A 27,959-nucleotide genomic window follows, 5' to 3' on the forward strand; every position below is an offset into this window, starting at 1 on the left:
CATTTCCACTGGTTTCAGCTCTGGGGATTAACATCCACATCCACTTTTTTAAAGTCCCTGAATTTCAAGCTATTTGGAGATTCAGTGGAACAGAAAATTCCTGACAGATGTGGGCCTGGATTTTTAATTGTGAGATTGAATCTTCAGGTAGGAGCTGGGGCAGTTGCTGTCAGGGCCATTGGTTCCAGCTGAGAATGCAGTTGATAGTTCTGGGCAGTGTCCACTGCAAGTGTCCAACAGCATTGCTTGAATAATTTTACAAATGAAAGTAAAGTAGAACTGAAACCCTGGGGAAAAAAAACAAACAAACAAAAAAACCCCAACCAACAAGATCAGAAAAAGCAAAACAAGCAAACAAACAAAAAAAACCCCAACCAACAACACCAGAAAAAGCAAAACAAGCAAACAAACAAAAAAAGTAAAACTGAAGTAATTTCTAGAATGATTTTCTCATGTTTAAATTGGAGAAATGCCCTGAGACAATCACCTGCTTTTTTCTTTAATCAATTTGCTTCCTTCTCTTTTCCATAGAGAATTCTTGGGATGATCCTGCTGAGAAATCACAAAGACCTGGAAAGATGGTCTAAAATCAGATTGTCCCACTCTTCTTTCAAAATATCTTTAGACACAGTAAGGAGTTTGCAATCAGGCACATTTATCACAGTTCAGGCTCATCAATGTGGTGTAAAAACTTGCCCTGTTTCAAGAAGACAGAGTTTTGTGATCAAATTCCATATATAAAGAGAAAAGAAAGAAGAGAAGAGATGGTATTTACTTCTACATTTTTTTATTTATATCTGAAATCATTATTATTGTCTGGTGTGAAAAGTAAAATATCAAACATAATATGATACCTTTTTCTTCTGTTCTTCACTGACAGCTCTATAATTGAACATGAGCCAATGTTGGCTTCTTTTCAGTTATGAAAATAAGTAGAAGGACTTTTCAAGGTACTTCATTTCTGATATCGCTTTTATTCCATCCTACAGGCCATAATTGTGGCATACACCAGAATGGTCCTGGAAAATGAAGGAGATTCAGAATGATTTAACAACACTTCATTGACATAGTCTAAAATTAGGATCTTTTCATTTAGAGTTGAGCTTTCTGTACACATGAGGTTTCCAACACTCTTAGGTTTCCTTCAAAAATATCAGACAAAGACCTACTGAATTTATTGAAGTCTGAGGCACTTGGAACATTACCCAAACCAAAAATATTTTAAAGCTTTTCCAACTAAATCTGATACAGAGCAAGTCTGAAGGGAGTTGGAGTGTGTGGAAAAGCCTCATTCCTGTAGTAAGTATGAAAGAAAATGCTGTTGACCTTTTGAGAGTGAAAAGAGGTTTTCATAGGTTCAGTGGGCAGCATATAAGACATAAAATAAAACATTCAGCTGTTGTGCTTGACATGCACTGTAGCTTTCTAACATCCTGCTGGTACCAATCTCCTTAGATACATATTGTAAATGTCTGAGCAGTTCATGTTAAATATGTTCAGGGTTTAGTGCTAGAAATTTTCAAAGCAAACATAAAACTCAGTAAATCAGGTCATTATTAATTTATAAAAGTAATGCCTTTTTTTACTGCTTTGCATGCAGTTAGATTATTTAATAGATGTGAAATATATATACAGCTGAACTTAAAAATCCATCTCTTATTCAGAGAAGTGACTGGTTAATATAAATGAGGGAAAATTTGCCATATTATCCAGTATGAGGTTCTCCCCATGCCATATGGAATAGGCTGGGAGGGAGAAGCCACAGTCTAATATTTGCATGGCAGTACAAGCTGGCACTGCAGAGCATGACGAGGAACAGGAATCTGCTGCAATGTGTACTCTCAGTGACATTTTGATTTTTTTTGGCACTTGTATGTGTATGTGCAAAAACATCCTGTCCAGTGATAAATAGAGTTTTGCTCATAATGGAATGCTTGAGTGAGCACAGCGAGGAGAAATAAGTTGAAGATCTTGGGTAACTTGGCTTCAACTTTGCTCTCCTTTAAAAAAATATCTCTTATTTGTGGCTCCATGAATATCACTGGGCTGCTACAGCAGTACCAACATTAATATATGTCAGAATTTTTAAGGATTCAGAGATTGAAGCAATATCTGGATAAATTACTAAGTGAATGGATAAATAATTACAAATAGTTGAGATAGGACAGCTCAGCAAGTTATGTCTCATCAGCTGAACATGGTAATTGATTATTTGCTTGGCTTTAGTCCCCTGTGCGTGCTGCAGAAGTCTCTGACTTAAACCACCTTCAACTCAAGCTGAATCCCTCAAAAAGTTTCAGCTTCTCAAATGTGTGGTGCAGACATATCAGTTTACCAGTGTCTTGGCTTTGTGTAAATTACTCTGCATTTTCCTAAATAGAGAATAATTTCTTGCAATTTATTTTCTTCCTATTACTTCCACCAGTTAATTACAGTGGAAACATAAATTACATAAATAGAAAAATATGAATAAAAATGTTTAAGAAGAAATCACATATTTACAAAAAATATGGAAAACTAAGAAACTAAAATAGCACTAGATTACATTCTCTACCTTTGAATAGTTAAATGACTGGGGAAGCTCAACAGAGCCTTTTCAGTATCATTTCTTCTAAGCAATTTATGGCAAGAAAAAAAGAATAAAAGAAAATTGTTAAAAAATATTATACTCTGCAGCTTTTGTGTTGCTATTGCTCTTTTGTTGCAGCTTATACTGCTCCCTTTTTTTACATTTTTGCTTTAAGCAATAGATTTTTCTTTTGGACCTTTTCACTTAGGTTGAATTCCAAATGGCCATGTTAAATCTTTGAATTTAATTTTGAACCAGAAGACAATGTATTTTGGTAGTCAGAAGAGCACAATGTATCTTGATAGTCATAGTTGCCTTTAATAATACAAAGGGCTCAAGTCAAAAATGGAAATAGTCTCATTTAAAACCACAATAAAAGGTAGGTACACCTGATTTTAATCAGTGTAAAAATGAAGTAAATTGATATGAAAGATCCCTGATTACTTTTGTAGTTTGAAGTGCAATTTTGTGGCAGAAATAAAATTTTCCTCTCCTAAGGTCACCACAAAGAGTAATAAAATTTGCATTAGAAACAAAGTCATTCCCCACCCCAATCTGCTATCCGGCAGGAAACTGAGGCTAAAATAAAAAATAAAAATAAAAATACAGACAGATAAAATTTATATCAAGTGGTCCTGTATGTATTTTAAATCACTGAAACTAATGGAACTCCTTGCATGATTAAAGACAGATACTGGCAAGGTGCAGAAAAGCATCTTGGGCTGCCAGTGCCACTGATAGAAATTCATATGGAGGAGTTGGTTCCTGCTTTTTCACACCCCCGTTCTAGGATTGGTTCACTGGATTTGGTGATTACAGAAAAATACAGCATCACTGGAGCTTGATGTTTATCTTCTTGCTCATTACCTGTCTGTGCTCTTGCAGGACAGGTTTAAGGTGTTCAGCCATTGTTTTGATGGTAAAAGAGCAGCTTAACAGACCTGAAATTCTGGACAATAATGTTCATCTACACAGCAGTTTCACTGTTATTAAGTTCTCCACATATTTTTGAGAACGATTCACAGTTCATTGATTTTGGTATTTAAAATGTGTTCCTTGATATAAATACTCTTCAGACAGTTCAAATTGATCTCAATACAATCTTAAATTCTATTTAGGCACTCATTGAGTTCAGTGTTCTCAAGGAACTTAGTGAAAAAAGAGAAAAATAAATTAACTACCTGGTTGCTTCTGTAGCCTCTCAGGAAACTTGCCCTTCAGTGCTTTGGTGGCGACGGAGCATTTGAACTGCAAAAGTAAAGGCTTCAAATCAAAGTTCTGATAAATTGGCAGCTGCACTAATACACAGCCTTTTTATTTCCTTTCCAAGCTCTCTGCTCCATCCAGCCCAGGAGTGGCACATTAAATAAATTCCCACCCTCAAAAGTCTCTGTGTTCTTCACCAAACGTGTTCTATTAAATACACCCGTGCCAAACAAGTTATTATTCACCAGTAAAACACCTTTTATCTCACTAATACCTTTTTCAACAATCACCAGGGCAGCTGTAATAAACCAGACACATCTAGAGGATGATCCAAGCAGGCACCTGGCACCTGGAACAGCCCCTGGAAGGGCCCTCCCCTTTTTTACCCATTTTCCAAAGGGATCAGTTTGGCACCTAATCCAGATAGCTAAGTGGGGTGAAAATTGTATATTAATTTTTTTATTCATAATTTTAGGTAGGAAAAATATCTGAAGTTGCTGAATTTATAATAAGCTTAAGCAGGGGGAATTGCCTTGTAGTTTCTATCAAGTAAGAGCACACATGTGGACCTTGCTGTGGCAAGAATATTAATTGATGGTGACTTGACTGTGTATTTGCTAACAAAGTCAATCAAAGTAATTAAGAAGTGAGGTATCTGGTGACTGAGCACCCAAAGCTTGTGTTGTTTCACAGGTCCATGCTTATGCACTGAAACTCAGGCTTGAGCAAGTAAAGGCTATTTCTTGCCATCTTTTAAAAATTAAGTCTTGGGTAAAGTCATAGGTTTATAGTGCTGAATTCAATTTTATCCAGATTGCATCTGCCATTGTGGAAATTGCTTATCTGTGTGTTTATTTGACATAATCAGATCTTGCTGTGGTGCAGGCTGGCACACTCCCTGCTGGATTGTGGAACAGTATTGCTGCCTGACTGCTGATGGTGCAGGGCTGGATTTATGCAAGGCTTGAAATATCTCACAAAAACTATTAAATTTAGGATTATACATGATGAGTATCCCTATTTCTTTTAAACAGATAACTGTAATGCTATTTGATATATATTTAATGCAGTAATAATTGCATTTGTACTCTTGTGTTGATAGCAACACCCAAAACAATGTACATCTCTATTTTACAAAAAAGGGAAAAAGATATTTTTCTGGTTGTGTCTGTAGCTTTCTTGGAATAGCAAAGCACTTTGCAACATCCAAATATTGTCTATCATATTCTATTTAAAGAGTAACGAACAGACACAGAGAAGAACTAAGTTTTATTTTTTGCTGCTTATATCTGCATTGCTCCATCCCAGAGGAACTCAAAGACTTGCTTTATAGTTTGATGGCCATTTCATGACACCCAGCCACCTTCATCACATATTTCTATCTGCAAAAAAGTAAATGCTACATCTGAAGCCTTGGGACAAATTCTCATTGTGTTAATCACAAAATGTAAGTGCAGTCTGAAAAGCCACTTAGTTCCAATACAGGAAGGTGGCTCTTGATAAACTCAATATAATTTACTAGTTTTTAAAGTCTGTAAATTCCACTCATGTTAATGAATTCTAAATATTATCCTGCTTAGCTGTTGTTTCTGGTGAAGATGAAAGGGTTTTGTTTGATGTGTGCAAAGAAGTGACTACAGAAAATGGTAAATTAATTGGAAGATGTCATCTCAGGAGAATGTTTTTGACATGAGGGCTGTAAGGCTGTTAACAAACAGACCAACTCATTTGTCTCATCATGAAATGAAAATAAAAAATCACAACATTCTGATAAAATCTTGACTAGGAAATGCCTGCAAGACTCTTTGAAGCCTTGGGTTCTTTTCTTGCCTGGGCTTTGGCACTCTGATTTATGCAAACCACGCTGCACAGAACTGGAAGTGAAATAGGTTCCATGCAGAACAGATGGATCAGGGCTAAGGCAGGGATGTGCACTGCAGATGAGAACAGATTAATACCACAAGGGGAGACTGGAGGAAAATTGGGAAGATGGGGGCATTTGAACTAATTAATGAGTCATTTCCAACTGATAGCTCTGCCTTCAGGCACAGTGAATAATATCAAGGAAGCATATTTAAAATTTTATAAGTTTGTTTTAATGAAGATTAGAATGAAGTGCCATAATTTTGGATCATTAAAAAATATCCTGTATTCCCCCATCCCAAAATGTACCTTAGTGATTTAAATATCACAGTGTGCACTGGGACATGAATTGCTGTTTGGAAAACCCATGGCAGATTCATGGAGTTGGCACAAAACTTTTGGGAATGGGTTTTTTGGAGGAGCTGTCTGAGCTGGGAGAACATGCTCCTCCACTTGAATCCAAGCCACAGAGATGCAGCCCTGCTGTGTCTGGAGACATGGTCTGGTTTCTAGATCTCATTCAGATGTCTCTCCAAGTCTTTATCTTATCCAAATAGCCTTCAGTTATAGAGGCTCAGACTTCCCAAAGCTGTGACAGGGCAAGTAAATGTGGATTTAAAAACCTTTGAATGAGATCTTCAGATGTATATTACAGAACAAGGTTTCAACAGAGTTATTTCACATCTCTAAGTTACTTTACTGTTGCTAATGGATATTTCACTGTGGGGCAGACAAACACATAGAAATAAAGAAGTCTACATGAAAAATAAAATTATTGTAATATGCACAAAACCATCAGAAACAATGAAGATATTTGAGAGATATGCAACTGCCCAGTATCAATTTTGGTTATGGGTTGAAAAGTATGATTCTATGTGTTAGGACATCAAAAACCCTTCCTTTTGCCAAGCTCAGAGCATATAGATGAGCCTGATTGCCTGTATTAATGATGAAAGTAGTTCATAAGAGGGAAAAGGAGCTGAGAAGAGGAAATGTACAGATATCTGAATGCTCTGAATTCCTTATGTGGCTTCTTAGCAGATAATTTTCAAGCTATGGAGGAGGATGGGAAACACTTTACAGTGAAGGAAGATTCTGAGAAAAATCTAAAGAAGATGGGTAGTTCATTTTGCTAGTAAGGAAATAGTCTGCATGGGTTTCTGTTCACCAGCACAGAAGATGTATTATTCCTCTTGTAAAAAACTCTTTCATTTCAGGCAAAGCTTAATAAGAACAAAGAAAGGTATGAAATGGCTCACTTGACTAAAACTTGATTCTCATCCTGATGATTTCATGCTTTCATTGCAGGTTGCAAATCTGGCCTGTTCAATCTCCAATAATGAGGAAGGTGTGAAGTTAGTCCGTATGGCAGCCACACAGATTGATAGTCTGTGCCCACAGGTGAGTGAAGATTCCTGGTAAAATCCACTTGAGAAGTCTTTTAGCACCGAAAAGCATTAGAAGAAGAGCATAGCCTTGTCTTTGTCATGAGACTGTTGCCTGATTTCCATGAACTGTGAAAAATACATCCATATCTTGCAATCCTTCATGTCAAATGCTGTATTTTTAACACAGTCCACAATCTATTTGCTCTTTCCCTTAAAAAAAAAACCCAAATAATAATAATAATTAAAAAAATTTACCAATCCTCCTGTAACAAATGGCTTTGATTAACAGGTAATTAATGCTGCACTCACGTTGGCTGCCAGACCCCAGAGCAAAGTAGCCCAGGACAACATGGATGTGTTCAAGGACCAGTGGGAGAAACAGGTGCGAGTTCTCACTGAGGCTGTCGACGACATCACTTCAGTGGATGATTTCCTCTCTGTTTCAGGTACTGGGGTCAAGAGGCTTTTCCAAAAATATACTGCTAAATTAAAGTATTGGGTCAGAGCAGATAAAAGCTATAATTACTAAAGCATCATTAATCCATTACTCTGTGTGTATCAGAATGCTGATTTTCTGTACTCAGTAGGACCACCACGCCGTGTTAATTAATCCCTGGTAGCAATCCCTCTTCACCTCCCAGAAAATAGCACCTATTTGTGCTTCTATTCCTGGACAAGCTTTGTTTCAACTCAGGCACAAAGTAGGATTTTGCCCACCTTCTAAAAATGAGTTCCAGACTTGTTACAGGCCGAGAGTATTTGTAGAAATTGTTGTAATCTTGTGCAGTTTAGTGAGGAAAGAGGAGGAAAGGTGGATTTTACATAATCACAGGATGGTTTGGGTGGGGAGGGTAAAGAAGGGATGGAGAAGAGAAGGACACTGACCCTGGGTCACAGTCTTTCCTCCATCCTCCTGGTAAAGTGCTACAACTTGTGGCAGAGTGGATTGTTATAATTTGATCATACCCAATGAATGGTGTAGTAACAAAGTGGTGCATGGCTTGGGTTAATTTCTGCTGCAGAAAACTCATTTTTCTATTTTGCTTAGAAGGGTGAATTGCAGTGTTGAGTAAGGACATAGAGTGTGCCAAGAGGCCTTTGCTTACTCGAATATCTCAGAAGAGCCAAACTTCATGAGACAGTCTGGCCAAAATGTTGCTTTGTTCTACATTATTTTCCTTGATATTTCTTAAATTTTCCAAAAGAGGTTTATGGGGAAAAAAATATTGAAAGAAAAAAAAAATAATTAAAAAAAATCCATTATTTTCCTTTTTTGCACTCTTTATGTTGTTTGGTTGTATCCTGTTACCCTTATTAACAGGGAAATGGTTTGGTTTAGTTAATTACACTCCTCTGTTCAACAGCCCTGCAAGTGTTTCCTGCAAGCCATTGCAAGAAAATGAAAATGAGCTCTCTGAATAGTAGGATACTTCAGAATATGGGAGCACATTGATTTTTCTTTGAGATTTGAAGCTGACAAAGACTTTCTGACAGAACTAGTTCTAAGAGAAAGGGATGACCAGGCTGTAAACTGCAGACCCAGTCCATGTGCAAATGCTGGAAATCTGGCTCAAATGTCCTTTTTCTTCTTTGTTTGAGGACTTTGCTTACTCCAAGTGCTTGTGTCCATAAACCAGAAGTAATTTAAATGGATGATGACTTTTTAAATTTCTTTTTCTCAAATCTTAATTTCTTCAAACAGAGTTTTCACTTAAATCCAAATTTTCCTAGGCAGCTGAGAAGTATTATTTCGTAAAGCTTAGATTCCTTTTTTCCTAATTCTTTGCACAGACATCTCTGTTAAACATGAGGAAAAAGAAATCCTGTTGCTCTTGCTGTAAAGTTTGGAAGCCTCAGTTTACACAGAGTATTTTTATTTTTGGATCTTAAACCAATGAAGCATTCAAAATACCACTATCTGTTTAAATGTACCTCCTGAAATGACACCTCCTCCTCTTCATATTGACAGTCACATTTGAAGGTATTTTTTAGTAATATGGTGGCTACCAAAAGAGAGCTGACCATAATTTTAAGAAGTTATTTCATATTCCAAATGCACTGGCCAAATTTGCTTCTTGTTGGGCAGAATTTGTTTGTGCCATGATAAAAGCAAATTGGTGCTGGTGAAATGGAAACAGCAAAGAAAAATTTTAACAAAGGACTTATTTTTCATTCTGTATAGGGAGTGTTTTAAACAAAGAATTTTGCCTTGCAAGTTACTCAGATTCACAGCTCAGGGAACTTTCAGTTTCCATCCAAAGTTGTTGCAGTGTAAAATTCAACATCATGTAAAACATTTCTGAAATCCTCAAATGATCCAACCTCAGAATTTTTAACTGTGAAGATTAGTGAGTCATTCTTTCTAGTGGCAAAGGATAATTAACAAAAAACAGTTGGTGAACTGATTAATTCTGTTTTACTACTACTACAAAGAACAGCATTTCCTTTTCAGTTCAGAGGTGTCTCTAGCAGAAAATCAAGTTGCTGTTTAGAGTCACTGAATTTCTCAGACTGGGTTTGGTCAAGTATGAAATTCAGTCTTGGTCTTACTAAAATTATTTTTTACTCTACTGGCTGCAGAGAATGCCTGGCCTAGTTAGAATCTTCATGCTTTCACTAATTTGTATGTGAGAATACTACATAAATTCTGATACTGCAGCACATGAGAGTAGATGGTCTGATCCAGAGACAGAAAAATAACAATGCATCTCCCAAGAATCCAATTAAGATGCTTGATATCACCTCCTATGAGCAGAGTCACTGTTGTCATCTCTTGCTTCAGATTATGCAAAGTCACACCTAATTATAAGGGTGTGTTATTAGAAATTTCCAGCTTATTCTCTGGCATAGATGGAGTGAGGGAGATGAACTGCTCATGCCCAGGTTTTGTGCTGTCTACAAAGGCCATTTGCTGTTGTCTTTTCAATGTGATGTTTTTTTCCTGACTTACTTAGGCAAAAATGAGCCAAATGTAATAAACATTTATGGGAGTGTGTAAATTCACCTTCAGAAAATTGCCCAGCTGTTTATTATAGAATCTACAGAATATTTGACTGCTATCCCTTTTGAATTCATTTTAATTACAATTTCATTATGATAAAATTCAGTGTGGTGTTTGAAATTAATTTACTGGTTTTCAAGGAATTACAGTTTGGGACACACAGCAGAGCTAAGATGATGTAGCCCAGTCCCTACTAAAATAAATATCACACAGATTTTTACTGTTATGTGACAATATCACAGAAGGGCTTTTGTTTTACAGCTTGGATAAAGGTAGATATCCATTTTTTAATATCCTGACATTTGCCCAAATGAGTAAGCTTTGCTGTGAGGAAGAGTGCAGTTGACCCAGGTGCATTTTTTAACCCCAATTCCAGAAAACCACATCCTGGAAGATGTGAACAAGTGTGTGATTGCCCTGCAAGAGGGGGACGTGGACACGCTGGACAGGACGGCGGGCGCCATCCGGGGCCGCGCAGCCAGGGTCATCCACATCATCAACGCAGAGATGGAGAACTATGAGACTGGGGTGTACACTGAGAAGGTGCTGGAAGCTACCAAACTGCTCTCTGAAACTGGTGAGTTTGGTGAAACGCTGAAAGAATTATTGAAATTCTCTTTAGTAATTTGAAACTTTCACTTGGTTCTCTGAGATCGGTAACTCTGAGGGAAATCTTGAAAGCAAGGCACAAACAAATAAATTCATGGCTGGGAGTGTGTTTTTTATTCTCTTCTCAGTGATGTTGCAGAACTGATACTGACAGGAGCCATATAAGAGAAGAAATTCAGTAACACATCAAGACTAGGCCACTACATCAAAGTTTCTATGATTTGAATAAATAATACACAGCCCTTTCTTCTGAGTTGATTGATTATGTATTGTACATCTCCAGAAAATCACTGCAAACATTACTCTTTGGTCTATGCATGTGAATATACTTGTTGATGACTGAAGTGTTGCTAAACAAAACAACTTTTCATTGAAAAATACATATAAGCAACTGAAAATGCACCACCTGATTGAAAAAAATATAAAAGTCTGCTAGACTGTATAAAAATACATAGATTATATAAAAGTAGAAAAGTCTGCAAGATTGATAGAATGAGAAGAAATATTCTTTCTTTTTTTTTTTTCAATCTGCTTTTGCCTTGCCAGAGCAGGGATTGGATTCATCTCAGTGTAGGTGATTAGGTCTGTGCTGGTCATTTTAAAGCCCTTTATATCAGTGCTCTCAGTAATTCAGTGCAGGCAGTGCTGCCAAGTACTCTCATCTGAAAGCAGTGGCTCTGGGTGGTTTTGGGTGAATCATGCTCCAAATTTCATTGACTTCACAGGCTGGGTCTCCACACACTGATCAGGTGCCCTGGGAGGATGGAGGTGCATGAATTGTGGGTGTCTGGAAGTGTCTGAGCTGATCCTCCCCTGCCTAGTTGCACTTGTTCACCTGAGGTTAAAAACATCAAGATTATTTTAGAAGGAACAAATGAATATTGCACCAGTTCAGGACACACCAAATGTGGCTTTTGGACCAAAAGCCCAGGAATTGCCCTGTGAGATGGAAAAGCAAAAAGTGTTCTAGCTCTGCAGTCTCTGTGTTCACTTTGAGAACGGGAATCAACAAAATAAGCTAAAAACTGATTTGGGGATGATTAAATATTACTTGTGATATTGTAGCCCCAGCTTAATGTCAGCCTATTTTTATTACCCTGCAAGAGATCAGTGGAATAAGTACTGTAAATTTTGCTCCTTTTTAAAAGTTTATGAGCTGGTTTTATGAATTCACAGAAGGAAAATAATGCCAGATTGATGTGGAAAAATATTTTGTTGCACTCTTCTGTTAAAGTTGTCTTTTGGTCAAGGAGGAGATATGAAGAATTCTTCCTACTATTAAGATTTCTTTATTAAACAAAACAAAATGTATGTTTGATCTTTATATTGAGCTAAAATTTGTGACCCAACTTCTATAAATTTTCTTATTAAAATTTTTTAACAAGCAGGTATAAAGTGTCATTATATAGATCAATAATATGCACAGCAAATACTTATATTCCATATTTAATTCAATTTTTGATATAATTTGAATTATAACTAAGTGTTATAAACTGTGGACTGAGTGCATCTTGACAACATCAATGTGTTAACATTGAGATTCAATAGTTAACAACAAGTCCCTGTTCCTCCAAGTCAAAATTTTTTATTTATTTTTTTATTTTATAAAGTGTAAATAAACTTGTGAGTATTAAAAAAAACCTGAAAATATTATGTTTACAATATTAAGAACTTTATATCATGTACAAATTGTGTAGCAGTAGTTCAGGGAATAGAGTGAGCCCAAATTCAATGAAGCTGGTGAACCTTAAACAATTGCTGCCAGTTGTGAATGTGAATCATTAATATTGGAGCACAATTTCTATCTGCAGCTTTTCAGGCTATTTACAAAGGCATTGATTATGATTTCTGTATGATTAAAAGAAGTAGAATTAACTGTGCCTTAGAATAAAGTGATTAAAATGGAATTTAGTCGCCCTATGCCGTTCTGGAATCACCATCCTTGGAAGTGTCCAAAGCCCTGTGGCTGTGGCACTTGGGGACAGGGTGCAGTGGTGAGCACAGTGGTGCTGGGGGAATGGTGGGACTGGATGGTCTGAGAGGTATTTTCCAACCTCAGTTATTCCCTGATCTGGGTACCTATGGATCCATGCATTTATTTCAATATTTTTTCAGTTCCTCACCTCCAGTTCCTGCCCAGGTGTTATCGAACGATCAGGAATGATGGCAGGGATTGATTTGGGTTGATTTGGATTCAGGTTCCACCCACACATGTGCACATCAAAATCTCCATGAGAAACACAGTCATGAACATCTCACTGTTTTCATCTTTATTTCTTCCTTTTTTTGTTTGTTTGTTTTGTTTTTTGGGGTTTTTTTAAATGACCTTAATTTAATTTTAAATGAAGTGCTTTTGGAAGCTGGGAAAAATTTATTTAAATTATGATGGAAAAGAAAGAAACAGATTACCTTTCTCTTATAATTATTATTTGCTTTTAATTGTCCACTTAGAAAAGGAAAACCTCTGTGAGTACTGGGTTGGATTCACAGTGGAGAAATGGATACGTGTTTGGAAAGACAAGTACCTTGATAATGGTTTGGTTTTGTTTTGTTTTTTGTGGGTTTGTGGGTTTTTTTGTTTTGTTTTGTTTTTTGGTGTTTTGTTTTGTTTTGTTTTTTGGTGTTTTGTTTTGTTTTGTTTTTGGGGTTTTGGTTTGGTTTTGTTTGGGGGGTTTTTTTGGGTTTTTTTTAGGGGGGGGGAATTAATCTCTCATAAAAATGATGTTGATTTGTGGGTTTTTTGTTTTGTTTTGTTTTTTGGTGTTTTGTTTTGTTTTGTTTTGGGGGTTTTTTTGGGTTTTTTTTAGGGGGGAGAAAATTAATCTCTCATAAAAATGATGTTGACAGTTTCTGAGAAGCTGCAAACATTGCTTCAATAACCAGTCTCACCTCCAAGTTTTATTAGTTTGTTGTTTTAATTTACAGCCATTGGAATATATGGGGTGGGGTTTTAAATGTTTCAGTGCTTTGTTGCCTGTGCCTGTCTAGCAAACTGCCTTTAAAGCCAAGTACTTGATAGGGACTGGATTCTTTACTCTGGCAGCAGTTTTAGGGAGTGACAGACTGGTTAACACACTTTTAAAATAGAGGACTTTCATTTTCCCTTAAAAACCACACCAAAAACCTAGCTCTTGCTTGCTGATTTTCTTATAAATCAAAGATGAAATCTATAAAACCATAGAGTCGATGGGAACAAACACCAAACTCATAGATTTTAGTGGATGTTACTCGTGTTACTCGTAAACCAGAGCTTCAATGTTCAAATTTTTTTTGTTGTTAATTGGTTGGCTTTGAGGTGGTTTTGGTTGTTTCTTTGTGGTTTTCTTTTTGTTTGGTTGAGTTATTTTATGGTGCCTCTGTTAAGTGTTATATTGTCATTCAGATTTGTAGAAAGCTGTGAAATCATCCTGTTACAAGTTCTCCAGGGCGGGAGAAAAAGGAGAGAAGGGTGGAAAGGACAAGAGAAGAAAGAAAAAGTTAAAAGCAAGGATAAAGGCAAAAGGAAAGGGAAGGAAGTAAGAGGAAACAGAGCAGAATTGCTGTTTGAATACTGATGTCCCTCATCCTGCTCAGTACCCAGAGTAGTCAAGGCCAGCTGAGACTTTCCCATTGCCTTCACCAAGGAGGAGACTCAAGTGTACTCAGCAGTTACTTCAAAAGTTGTAAAAACTGAAGACAAGAAGCCTGACCTTCTAAACAAAAATAATTGTCCCAAGAAAGAAATCAAGGAACAGGCAATGAGACCAGATCCTATTTTCCAAGATTTTTGAGGTTCAGGAAGGAGAAAAAGCCATGACATTCTTTAAAGGCCAAGAGAGTTGGGTTTGAGCTGGGAAAATTGGATTAGAAATTGCAGGGTTGTGATGAAAGGAAGTGAATGGGAAATGAAAGAGATAAGAGCAGAACAAGTAGGACCAGAACTGCCTGGGAAAGGCTGTGAAATCTTCCTTTTTTTCTTTTTTTCTTTTTTTTTTTTTTTTTTTTTCCCCTCCGGTTTGCACTGGGCTGTCTGGAAACCATCCTGGAACAGCAAGTACCATACTACTTGGGTTACTCCTGTGAGGGACACTGGAAATTTGAAATCGTCTGATTCACACCAGAAATTGGAGTTTCAGCTTTTAGCATGTTTTAAAAATATCCCAGTAACTTTGTAACTCACTGGTTTTAAGTAGGTCACTCCGACTTCTGTTTTGACACAATTTGTTTTATTTTGTCTTTATCAGAATGGGCTGAAGTTGAAAATCAGCACTACTGGCAATTCAGCAATAAGCCTGTGAGAGTTTTATCAGTGTGAGTAGGCCAAAACCCCTGGGGAAAGGGTTGAAAATTTTCTTTTTTTTTTTTTTTTTTTTTTTTTTTTTTTTTTTTTTTCCCTCCGGTTTGCACTGGGCTGTCTGGGAAACCATCCTGGAACAGTACCATACTACTTGGGTTACTCCTGTGAGGGACACTGGAAATTTGAAATCGTCTGATTCACACCAGAAATTGGAGTTTCAGCTTTTAGCATGTTTTAAAAATATCCCAGTAACTTTGTAACTCACTGGTTTTAAGTAGGTCACTCCGACTTCTGTTTTGACACAATTTGTTTTATTTTGTCTTTATCAGAATGGGCTGAAGTTGAAAATCAGCACTACTGGCAATTCAGCAATAAGCCTGTGAGAGTTTTATCAGTGTGAGTAGGGCAAACTTTAAAGATATTTATCACTAGGAAAAGGCAGCTCAATGATGTTATCAAACCTAATACTAAAATGTGGGAAAGATGGATTTTTCAGCAGTGATATGAAGGGAAACAAAATGTAGAAGCAAGAAGATGAATTTAAGCATAGCTGTAATAAAAAAAAAAACCCCATATTGAATCTGAGGGAGAGGTAAAAAATGTGAAATGGAGCCTATTTAAAAAATAAATGATGTTAAATTCATGTTTTATGGGTGTTCAGGTAGTTATAGTCAAACTTATGGATACCATCATCCTGAGTACATGAAATCATTTATACAGGAGTTCTGATCAAATTGTGACTTTTATTCTGCAAAGTACTGTAGCATTTTCTTTAAAGTTTTGCTAAACTGAAATGCAAAGGTCAAGGTGCCACCAACAAAAGAAAAATGTAATGCATTATTAAATAAAAGGTGTTTTACAAAAGGACCAGAGAACACCCAAGATTGTGTTCCACTGCTGCTTGGTTTGATCCAAAGAATTTTTAACCAGAGAAACTTTGATCAATATACAGAGGAATACACTAAGAAATAATATAAAATGCATTACAAAGCAATTAAATGAGACATAAGAGATGAATAAATCACCACTGTAGCTCAAAGCTGAAGCGCTAGTTCTTTTTCTCTCCACTTTTAAAAATGGAATAGGGTGCTAAAGGAGACTATAGCGTAATTGATGTAGATTTTCAAAGGCTTTTCCTAACATGCACCCACAGCTGTTTGGCAACCAGGTAACCATGGGGTGAGTGTTCAAGCCTTTGATGGATTAAGAGCTGGTGACAAGGCAAAGCACAAGTGATCAATTCTCAGCAAGCAGAAAGGGAAATCTTGTGTCACATCAGGGCCAGCGCCGTGGTTGGTGTACAGTGCATTCATTAACAGGTGAACAGGCAGCAGCAAAGTTTGCCAAAAGGAAAATGCTGTTTGGGCTTGTTGGGAGAGAGAGACAAAACTATAAGGTGTTTTTATTTAATTTCTCTAGGTAAATGGAACAATTAAATCTATATTATCTGCATGGACAGAAGGGTTCTGAGTTAATTAATTGTCTCAGAAAAACTGTGGCATTTTAATGGGCAGCTGAGAAATCATATTTTTCCATGCTCAACAGCTTCACATCAATGCTGAAGATCTTAGGCTGTGCTTATAGGAGGGTATTCACTGAATACCCCAAGGAGATATTTCCACTTGTTTTCCACTATCTAAAGATCTTCCAGAAATGGAAGAAGGTCAAGACAAGGATTATATAATCAATAAATTATATAATCAATAAATTGATACATATTTACAGGATTACATAATCATTACATTTAGCTGTGAATTAACTCAATGAGAGTTTAAAAACACAGGGTTATCTATTTTGGATGTGCCAGACACCTTCTATGATGAATAGTGGGTTAATGTAATAGAAATGCCCATTTTCATAAACCAGTATTATTTAGTCACTGTTCAAATGAGTTCTCAAAAATATTTCATGCTCTTAAAAGCCTTTTTTTTTTTTTTTTAATTAGGAGGGTGGTGTTGGAAGTAGGAAGAAATTTACCAGGTCTAGAAAATACAGGCAGAGAAATGGAGTCAATATCCATCCACCAACTCCAACAGAATGTTTTGTGAATACAAGTGTGAATTGTACAATAATGTTTTAAAATAAAAGCACTGGTATTCCTTGCATCCCCTTGCCTACACACACCTACATATTGATACACACAAACTTCTAGCTAAGCCAGCAAGGGTGGTTTGCTTTTTACATAACCTACTTGGTCTCCAACAGCGTGAGACTGCTTTCTTGAGGGAATTTTATGTAGAGTTTGCTTTCATTTGAAATATTAACCTGAAGGGTGTTCTGTTTGGCAGTAATAATGTTTTGGGAGTGCTTACAGTGTGAGCACAGGTAGAGGGGAGAGTGAGACTGAAACTGATGAGATACAAATGTCCCTGCAGCTGACATTTGTTACCCTCCTCTGTCCACTTTGGGATGGATCTGTCCTTAATCATTGGCCTGCTGTGCTGGCCAGGATGCAAACAGCACTTCTGCCCTGACATTTATCTTTTTGTCAATGTAGTTCAGTCAGGACAAAGTTTGAAGGTGAGTTTTCCCTTTAGTGTGTGTGTCCCTGTCTCCCAACACGTGGTACCATAGGTCCAGATGTGTCATTGATTTCTGTAATGTCCCTCTCACCTAGGCTGCACATGAGCAAATCCATTTCTTCCATTCCCACATCAATCTGCTGGCTTGCATAAACCCACAGATAAAGTTGGAGCCTTCTGGGAAGTGTCAGAAGACTTAACACAAGTGGGCCAGAGGGTCAGGACTTGGCCATAAATTCAAGGAAGCCTGAGAATTTTGTTTTTATGGGCCATGTTTGGCAGTGAAGGCTGAGTCTTCCTGAAAGTCTTGTGTTCACTGCAAACTGCTGTAGGATCTCATTATTCATTATTCATTATTTGACAGCTGACTTTTAAACATTTCACCAGTGTGAGATACACAGGGTTTGATAACCATAACAGAGCTGGGGAAGGGTCTGGAGCACCAGGAGAGGCTGAGGGAGCTGGGAAGGGGCTCAGCCTGGAGCAAAGGAGGCTCAGGGGGGACCTTGTGGCTCTGCACAGCTCCTGACAGGAGGGGACAGCCGGGGGGGTCGGGCTGTGCTCCCAGGGAACAGGGACAGGAGGAGAGGGAACAGCCTCAGGCTGGGCCACAGCAAGTGTAGATTGGATAGCAGGGAAGTTTTCTTCACCCAAAGGCTTGTCCAGCACTGGCACAGCTCCCCAGGGCAGTTTGGAGTCCCCATCCCTGGAGGGATTTAAAAGCTGTGTGGATGTGGCACTTGGGGACATGGTCAATGGTGGCCTTGGCAGTGCTGGGTTAAGGGTTGGGCTTCATGATCTGAGGGATATTTTCCAGCCCAAATGCTTCTGTGATTGTAAGATATGTTATGTAATGTTTCAGTAGACTTTTACAAAGCTTTTTCTTTTCAATTAGCAGAATAATAGTTGTGACTGAAATGTGAATTATATGAGACCAGGACTTAAAAACATTCAGTGAAGTATTTAGAATCTCCTGATAAGGAATGTACAGTTCTTTTAGAAACAGACTTTGACAAACATTTTGAGCTAAATAAGGTATATTTCATTCCTTATTCATCTGTCAAATGAAACAGAGAAACTGTGCTGTCTTTGACAGAGGATGTCAGCTATCCCTTAGGAATGATCTTTTAAATACCTGTTTTAAATACTTGAAGTTCCCAGTAGACTCCATTCTTTTTTCCGTTAAGTAAATTAACAATTTAACAAAAAACAAAAAAGAAACAAAAAACAAGTCACACAAACACAAAAAAATAACAGAAGAAATTTCATCCAGAGCCCTGAATTTTTAAGCTGTAACTTTATGAATGTTTAATACTAAAACCTCTCAAATCTGGATAATGGCTGAGCTTTTTTTTTCCTAAGGGATTTTTTTGTTGCTGTTTTGTTGGGGTTTTTTTTTTTTTGGTAGTGTAATTGATCATTCATAGTTGTTGGTTTGTTTTTTTTTTTTTAATTTTTAGTCTCTCCTGATAACTTTAAAATCCTGCCTGTCACTCTAGATAATTTTCTTGATTTATGTAACACAAACAACTATGATGTTTAGGAGAAGCACAGACATTTTCAGGGACCCTGAAACTTTTAGCAAACCTTTAGACTGCCATGTCATTCTTGAATAATCTTACCCACAACTGACCAGATTTTTAAAGCCATTAAAGGGCTATATATTTAAGGTGATTGGCACCTTAAATGATGTGTCTCTATCGACATGGCATAGGGAAAATCAGTTTTCTTAAGGATGGCTACAAATGCTTAAACAAATACAGATGTATGAGAGCCAGCCAGAAGGCACAGCTGGGTGCAGTGGGTACAGGAGAACAGTCACTTCTCTGCTGCTCAAATATCTCATTTGTCTGAGGGAACAACCCCTGGTCTTTGAGAAGGGTGCTTCCCTTGGATCCAAGTTCCTGGATTCTAAAAGGAGTCAAGTAAGTGCTCGTCTTTTCAAAATGAAGCTCTAAGAAATAGCTCTGCTGGTGCTTTTCAAAAATTATCTTCTGGCCAGAAAAATGAGATGAGAGCCCTGGGAACCCTTCAGTTCCAGTGAGATTGGGATGGAAAGGAGCCACCTTGTGCTCAGCCTGATTCAGAGCCAAGAGTGTGCCAGGATTTGGTGCAAATGGGGTTGATTTGTGCCTAAACTTGGTTCTCTAAAGCAGACATCTGGTCTAAGCCAAACACCTCCCTCTCTGTTCAGTGGGCAGAGGAAAATCAGAATTTTATCCAGCCGAACCTGAGTCTTTAGTGTAGGGTAGGTGTGATTAATTGTCTCATGGAAGCATCTACTGTTCTCTGCCTGGCATAAGGAAAGATATAAAACTTTCAATTGTATGATGTGAGACAAAACCAGACAAATTTCCTCACTCCCATTGATGCTACTGAGAATTAGAAATCCATGCACCTGAAGGGTCCTTGACCTTTATTGCTTTTTTTGTGTCTTAATTATCCCTTTCCTCATTTCTGAACATTCACATCTACTTAAGATTCTGAGGAATTCAAGTTCCTAAATAATAAGGCCATAAAAGCACAATAAATCAGCAAGGCATTAATTTGATCTTGCATATTAATGAAACTTTTTGTTCTAATGCTACGAACAAGAACGCCCAAACATTTTTTTTAATTTCTATCTCAATAATTTTATTATGTAACCTAGCATTTCTCTGTCTATCAGGGATCTATTGTTCCCATATCACTAAACAAATTTTTAGTGATGTTTCTAAGTACAAAAATCGCAGTACAAACTGATTGCCATGGGAGAAAAAGTCAACAGGAAATATATTTTTAGGAAACAGATAATTGCTTGATAACTTTAATATGTAGGAAATATGGGTGGGTGGGAGAAAAACAAGAAGAGCTTCAGAGGAAATATTTTCTTTTTGGAACAGAGGGGTTCACAAAAAAATGCAAGTTTGATCAAGGCATGAATTCACACATGGTGATATGCTGCATTTCTATTTTGCATCAGCCAAAAAAAAAGAGTATAATTCAAAAGAATTAATCAGTTGATAAAATGGAAGTAATTTCAACTTTTCTGCTTCCAGATTTTTCTCCAGCAGTCGTTCAACCTAGATTTTGTTGGCATTGGTCTTGCTTTCTGTGCCATTGGAACCTCATTCACAGAAAGGCTTTCAAATCTTTATTTTGTTGGAATGACAAAGTCAATGAATTAGAAGTGTTTCTATTAACTTGGGACCTGATTCTGTCAACATTTATGCAGGTGCCTAATTAATTCATGTAGTTAGGCTGAGAGATTTTAATGGACCACATTTTTCAGTCTAAGCATATGTGTGACTGCTTTCAAGGCCACAGCTCAAACTAAGAAACCAATGTTTAATTTTTCCCCAGAAGTATTGATTTGCTTCTGAATCTAAAATTTATAGCCAATTTCTCTGTGCATAATAAATGAATCATTCTCTGTCTGATACATCTGCAAGTTTTAACTCCAGATTCAAATGCATGCCTTTGCCTGAATTTTACTTGTGGTTTTTTCACCTTTGGCACAGGAAGATCCTTCTTTGTGTGGTAAATAATAAAGGAAAACTGGAGGGTTTTTTTTTCATGGAGCTCAATAATATTAACTGGAGAATAATGCATTTGTCCACTCAATTTTCTCATTTTCAAAACCTTCACTGCATTAAATGACAACATATGCTTAGAGAAGCAATAAGTAATAGCCCCCTATTAAAGGTGTTTTTTTCTTGCTTGTCCAATCAAAAGTCAGCACTGATGTGAAAATACGATTGGCAAGCAAGCAAGCATAAAGCAGTTTCATATCTATTCCCATTTTGAAACAGCAGATAATGTTTACATGTCATAATGTAAGTTAGGGACTAAATTATAGTCAGGTCTGCAAAATCAGAACTGGTCAGAGAAGCTTCCACACCCAGTGGAGGTAATAAATGTGGTCAGGAATGAATACCTTGTGTTCAGGAATATGAATAAAGTGTAACTTTCCACCTTACATCCATTTAACTTACATTCTCCTTGTTTTCTTCTAAGAATGTCATATGTGGCCATGACAAATCCAGCTGTGTCATATCTCCTTTCCCCCCATCACTGCTCTGTCAGGGGAAATATTGTAAAAGCTTGGTGCAACTTATTGCCACGAATCTGTTGCCTGTCCAGCATCTGCTGATTATTTACAGATAATTAAACATTAATTGCTCCATGTCAAGTTTAATTTTCTTTCTAGGTGAAATAAAATTTCACCTAGAAATAAAATTTCAACTGAAATTATGTTGAATATAATATAAATCTTCCTTCCTTTCTTCTCTACCTTTACAATAACCTTTATATTAGGATTATATACCTTTATCTAAAATAAACAAGTGCTTCCTTTTTTTTTTTTCTTTTCCAAATCCCTGGAATTTTCACCATTAATGTTTTTCTTGAGTTCTCCAAAAATGGTTCAGAAATTGCTTTGATTTTTTTTCTTAAGAACTGCAGGGTTAATTTTACTATACTGTTAACTTGAACACATATGTAAAAGATAAATTTCCTTATGCTTATGTAGATGTTCTTCAAACTGCCTATTCCTAATTCAGGCCTGTTGCACCTACTATTAATTATATCAAATATCTGACCACCTCTGCTAGTTAAGAAATTTTAGACAGAAATTTAAGGTTAAATTTAATTTAACCATAACCATTACGGTACTTTACCTCCCTTTTTTTTATTTTTTATTGCTGTCCTTATTGCATCTCTAATATTAGAGATTGTTTTATCTCAACAACCTGATATAATTTATTTTTTATTCTTTAGGTTTACTTGTTTATATTGCATTTTTAATGATTGCTTTTTGATATTCAGTCTTGAGACTTCCTTATGCAATCATATTAGTCTCGTACTACACTTTCAAGTGTTCTATTAATTAAGGCAATTTGATATATGCGTTTATTAAATACTCTTTCCAAAACTTTCATCTCTCTTAAAATCCTTTTCTAATTAAAATGTTTCCCCTCTGCCTGGCAATGTTTTGTTAATGTTTACTTTTGTAAAGTCTATTGCTGTTGTCACTTTTTCCTGTTTCTCCTGTGTATCCCAGGAACTTACTGAACGTTATCTGCATGGAAAATACAAATCTGTTCTTTCATCTCTCTCTATGAACAGATATATATATATATATATATATACACATATATATAGTGATGTATAAACTAGATTTGAGTCACTGTATCCCTTTAAAGGTTTCCTCATTTGCATCCAATGCGTAATATTTATATATACACACATATATATATATATATAGTGATGTATAAACTAGATTGGAGTCACCATATCCCTTTAAAAGTTTCCTCATTTGCATCCAATGCGTAATATTTAAATACCAGAAACAGAAAGTTTGAGTTCGTGGTTGCTGCCACTTCTTCAAAATGTAAACTATTCTTAAATAATGGGTTTTTGTGGTTTTACTTTAAGGCAGATACTAAATGTTTAAGAACATTTCGTCAAGAAGAAAATGTTGTTTCCTATCACAGTAGAACTTCCTGGGAAAGAATGTCACTGCTCTTGATGAAAAAAACACTGGAAATTCCCCTTTGTATTCATCAGTTGGGTTCAGGTTACCAGTAAGTGTATTAAAAATAGGGTTTAAGGAAAAGATGGGCAAAAAAGATAATATTTTAACAACAAAAAATAGGTAATAACTGTTGTGGGAATAATAATTTCCTGTTCTTCTAATTGTATTGCCAAAATAGTAAAGTCAGTGATACATGATCTGGATACGTAAATGCTAGAATAAAAGTGATGTGAATATGATGAAAAGATGGCTATCTATAAATCTTAAACTTGACCCTAGTTCCTCAAACTCTTAAGAATTAATCCAACTGCATCTTTTCATCCAGGTTTCTAATAAAACATTGGTTATGTTTGTCCTCTATGAGCACAGTCCTCCAATATTAATGTTAAAATTTTGAAGAGGAATAAACAAGTACAGGAATGTCGGTGCAGTATAATCAGTGGGACCTGATGTTCATGTTTGTGGGATTTTGGTTTCAGTTGTTAAAGGACTGATTTGGGGAAGAGTTATTTTCCTGCAAGCACAATGTGAAGAAGGTGATTATACCTTCAAAGGAATCCTTCACAAAATTTAAAGAAAAGTCTCTTGCTACTTCAAGTAATGCTCTGAAACCATTTACAAAAGTAAATAATAGCTTTAATTTCTATATTGAATAAGTTCATACCACAGTTTATAATATTTTTAGCCAATATCTATGGCTGTCTTGTGTTATAAACATGGTGATAGTGAAGAAACAGAAGATTCACTTAGGTGCCTTCACAAAAGTATATCCTTGATTTTGCATTTTGTCTCTTATAAAATTATTATTATTTAGTATGAGCTAGAGTGTAAGTTATGTAAATTAGCAGGCATAATGGCTACAGTTGACTTTGATCACATGATACAAATATTTGCTGTGCTCATTGCAGGAGGTAAAGCTCTTAAACAAACTTTACTAACTGCTCAGGTATTTGCAGCCTTTTAGAAGTTAGTAAATCACAGTTTTGGAAGGAAGTTTTCTATTCTTTGTTGCACGGTTGGAGGAGAGTATATAGGGATGGTTATTTCCATGTTATCAGATGAAGTGCCAGAGCTGTCCATGGGCAGGGTGGGTACAAACCCATCCATGAGCCTCCCTCTGCCTGGGAATTTCCAGGACCGTGTGCTCTGCTTCCTGGAAACTATCCATGCCCCAGAGCAGCAGAAAAGTGTTCAGGAGAGAACACAAACCTAATCCTCCTGCCTCTCCTTGTGTTTAACCCAGTGATGCCACGTTTTGCTGAGCAAGTGGAGGTGGCCATCGAAGCCCTGAGTGCCAACGTGCCCCAGCCCTTCGAGGAGAACGAGTTCATCGACGCCTCCCGCCTGGTCTACGACGGAGTCCGGGACATCAGGAAAGCTGTCCTGATGATCAGGGTATGTAAAGCACCTGGGGAGGGAGAAGTTGGGGTTTACAGGCATCATGGATAAGAGGAATGCAAAAGGTCCTTGGAATCAGCCTCGTTTTGTAATAAGGCATAAAAGATTGACATTGAAACAGGCATGAAACAAGTATATACAACAACAAAAGAATTAGTAAATAAAAAGATGAGGTTATTTAGTGGGTGAATCACAATTTGTATGTTAATCAGCTAGAAGTTTTGATCAGAACTGCCAATAGATTCAAACTTCATTACTGTTTCCATAGTAATAGCATTAATTTGCCAAGCTCTTAAAAGTTTGTGTAGATTTTTTGTTTGGGTGGGGTTTTTTCCCAATGTATGTGTGCTGCCTGGGATGTGAGGTAGGTCTGGTTAAAATCTAAATGAATAAATTATCTTGCTGCTCCAGTGAGCTACTGCAGGGATGGTTTTGAATGTTTACCAAGGTAAAAAACGTCATTTCAGTGTTGACTAACCAGTTGATTCAATTTGCTTAGACATCTTTTAATAAAATAAACAAACAAATAAAAGACACCACAGAACATCATTATTGTGATAGTAGGTGTATGTTGCTTTTCACTTTAGTCAGCAGACAAAGTCTTAAAAAGGGAAAGCAGCAAACCAAACCTGGTTTGGACATCTCTTCAGCAACTGAAAGTGTTATTTGAAACCCAAATTACCTTGAATCTGCCCTAATGAAAGCCATGTACAAGTAAAGCTATGGAGAAAATCACAGAGGAAATGTTGAGGCAAATAACAGGGCTGAAACATCAACTGATCCCTTTGAGCAAACAGGTAGCGTGCACTTGTGGTTGTGAGTGCATTATGGCACTGATGTAAGACTTCAGGCAGTTGGAACACTCCAAAATAGCTCCATTTTAGTCATCTGCCACTATGCATTAATATTTACAGAAAAATCTTTTGACAGGCTTAATTTCATAACTGCCAAACATAAATTCCATTCTCATACCCAGTGCTCATCCCAGGTGGCCTGAATTATAGTCCTGGCTTGTGGTGGGGGCAAACCCATCCTGTTCTCTGGGAGTGCAGTGTTAGAAGACTGGCAGGGAAGGGAAAGGGAAGGGGAGGAAAATCTTTACTTGAATTACTTCCCTGTGAGAGTGGTAGGGGCCTGGGGCAGTTTGCCCAGAGAAGCTGTGGCTGCCCCTGGATCCCTGGAAGTGTCCAAGGCCAGGCTGGACAGGGCTTGGAGCAACCTGGGCTGGTGGAATTTGTCCTTGCCCATGGCAGAGGGTGGGACTGGGTGAGCTTTAAGGTCCCTTCCAACCCAAACCATTCCAGCATTCTATGACTCTGGGAAATGAAAGATCTGCATAGTGAAGGGTCTGTGTTTTCCCTGTGATTTTCCAGTTCCTTAGTCGGTAACAACAGTTTCCAAAAAAAAAGTTTCACTTTTCTTATGACAAGAACAGCTGCTTAGCACCCTTTAATCTTTTCTAGTCATTTCAAACTGTGATTGTGGCACAGACTCAATCATCAGGTGGGATCTCCTATAAACCCAGGTTTTCCAATTCCCTACACAGAGTTCCATCTTCCAGCAACAGAGTTATCCCCAAGAGTTTGGCATGAGATGTCTATCCTGGTGAGATGTTTTTAAGTTTAAATTTTGAATTTTGAAGGCCTGATCACTTCCTTTGTCACTGCCTGACTGTTCTGTGTACCTGGAGAGCAGATTGACATTCAGGCTTCTCAGTCTCCTTGGGAAAATCCCAAGTTACTTTTTTACATTATATTACTATGACTTTCCACCCATTGTATGATATGAGGTAATGAATTCTGTTTGCCCAGATTAGGAAGATTTATTTTTGCCTTCAGACAATTAACTTATTTATGGAGCTCAATGTAATACTCCTTACCCAGGCAAAGAACTAAAGCACATAAACGGACTCATTATCCATGTGAGTTAACTGGAAAAATCCACATATAAAAGCTTACACAGACCAGAGTTTGCTGAATCAGAACCTTGTTTACTGTGGAAAACAAAATTAGTTTCACTTTGACATACTCTTTAACATTTCCATCTGAACATCTCACACTGAAAAAGGATGAGGCTATAAAAGCCTTTAGAATATTTTCATCTAATAATCTGTGAAATATTATGCACCCTTTAATTCAGGTGGTAAAACTTTTTCAGAATTGCAAAAAATGAAAAAATCCAGCCTTGCAAACTTTTTAGAGCATCTGAGACAATTATTTTCAGGCAGTGATTGTTCGTGTGCAAGCTGTGAAAGATTGAATTTATCTGAGATGAGTCCCCTCATGCCAGAGAGTAAATAAAGCCACTTTTTAAATTAATTTTAGTTGGTATTATTACTTTTAGTAAGCTGAAAGAAAGGGTAGATAGTCTCTGATCTTTTCTTTTTCCCTCAAAAGGAGAGAATTTATTGTCCCTCTGGAGGAGAAAGGAGACTAATTTTTTTCATTGAAGACAATTATTATTATCTATTCAGAAAAAAAATCTCTTTCACAAGTTAAGAAGTAGTAAAAATGAATTTAAGAGTATAATTATAGAACCCAGAAATAAAATAGAAAATAATAACTTCATTCCAACACCTTTCCTATTACTGTCTAAGGATGAAATTGCACTTTGTGTTTTCATAGCTGCTTATGAAATTCCCTCAGCTACTGGCCAGAAACCCTCTCTACAGTCAGAGGACTCACAATGGCAACTTTTCTCATTCTTATGCATCTCCAAGGCCACTTTATTGTTATATATTGTTTTTAAACATGGCCTTTGCCATTAGCAGCCTCTTCTTTAGAGGCATCTAGCTCAACCTGAGTGTTACATTTGTTTGGCTCAGGAGTGCACTGTTGGAGTCAATGTCCATGCCATGTTTTAGTTCATGTTACAGAGTAGAATTTAAATATCTGTAAATTTGATTCTTTGGGGGGGATACCTGGAGATGCTCTCTAGGTGCATCTCAGGACGCGAGGGAATGGCTGGAGCTGTGTCAGGATAGGTTTATGCTGGATATCAGGAAAAGGTTCTTCACCCAGAGGATAGTTGGGCACTGCAACAGGGTCCCCAGGGAAGTGGTCACAGCACCAGGTGTTAAGATCTGGTTATTAAAATTGTTGGAGAGATGGCTCTGCCTTTGTTAAGGTGCAAACAAGACCATATACTGAAGTTGATCATATGGATTTTATTTAACAGTAGTGTGAGGTAGAGAGAGAGAAAGAAAAAGAGGGGCAGGATGGGAGAGAAAAAGAATGACAGATTAAGCAGAAAATATCACCACTCTGTGGATCCTGACAGCATCTCACTGATCCTCTTTTACTGGTCTTCTCAGTGGTGAGGGTCCCACAAAACACAGGGTTAATGTATGTTTGGGTCACCTGCCAATGCCTGGTGCCTCCCCTGGGGGGACAAGTTTGAAACTCTCCATTAGAGCAGACTCTGGGTCTGTGGCATCACTTTGCATCACATGCAGTTCTCTGCTGCAGGGCCTCAGCAATGAGTCTGGGAGTGTTTTGGGGCACTTTCATGGTTTTCTGATGGTTTGTGACCGCTCCCCTGCTGCCCCTCATGTGAATGTTCTATGGATGTGGCTGCCCATCCATGGGTGGGTTTCACAACTGAGCCAGTTTG

At 37.2% G+C, this 27,959-nt stretch overlaps 1 protein-coding gene across 3 annotated transcripts in view; it reads left to right on the forward strand.

Annotated features, from left to right (window-relative positions):
* The window catches only part of CTNNA2 (catenin alpha 2), a 372,247-nt gene that overhangs the window by 301,437 nt on the left and 42,851 nt on the right, over positions 1-27,959 (forward strand). For all 3 annotated transcript variants that reach the window (XM_039723934.1, XM_039723935.1, XM_039723936.1), the window contains 4 exons: positions 6,947-7,039; positions 7,316-7,472; positions 10,404-10,604; positions 24,193-24,344. In XM_039723934.1, coding sequence (XP_039579868.1) covers positions 6,947-7,039; positions 7,316-7,472; positions 10,404-10,604; positions 24,193-24,344 — 603 coding nt within the window. The remainder of the gene's footprint in view (positions 1-6,946; positions 7,040-7,315; positions 7,473-10,403; positions 10,605-24,192; positions 24,345-27,959) is intronic.

This window comes from Passer montanus, unplaced genomic scaffold (assembly GCF_014805655.1).
Source record: "Passer montanus isolate IOZ18808 unplaced genomic scaffold, ASM1480565v1 scaffold51, whole genome shotgun sequence".
Taxonomy (NCBI): Eukaryota; Metazoa; Chordata; class Aves; order Passeriformes; family Passeridae; genus Passer; species Passer montanus.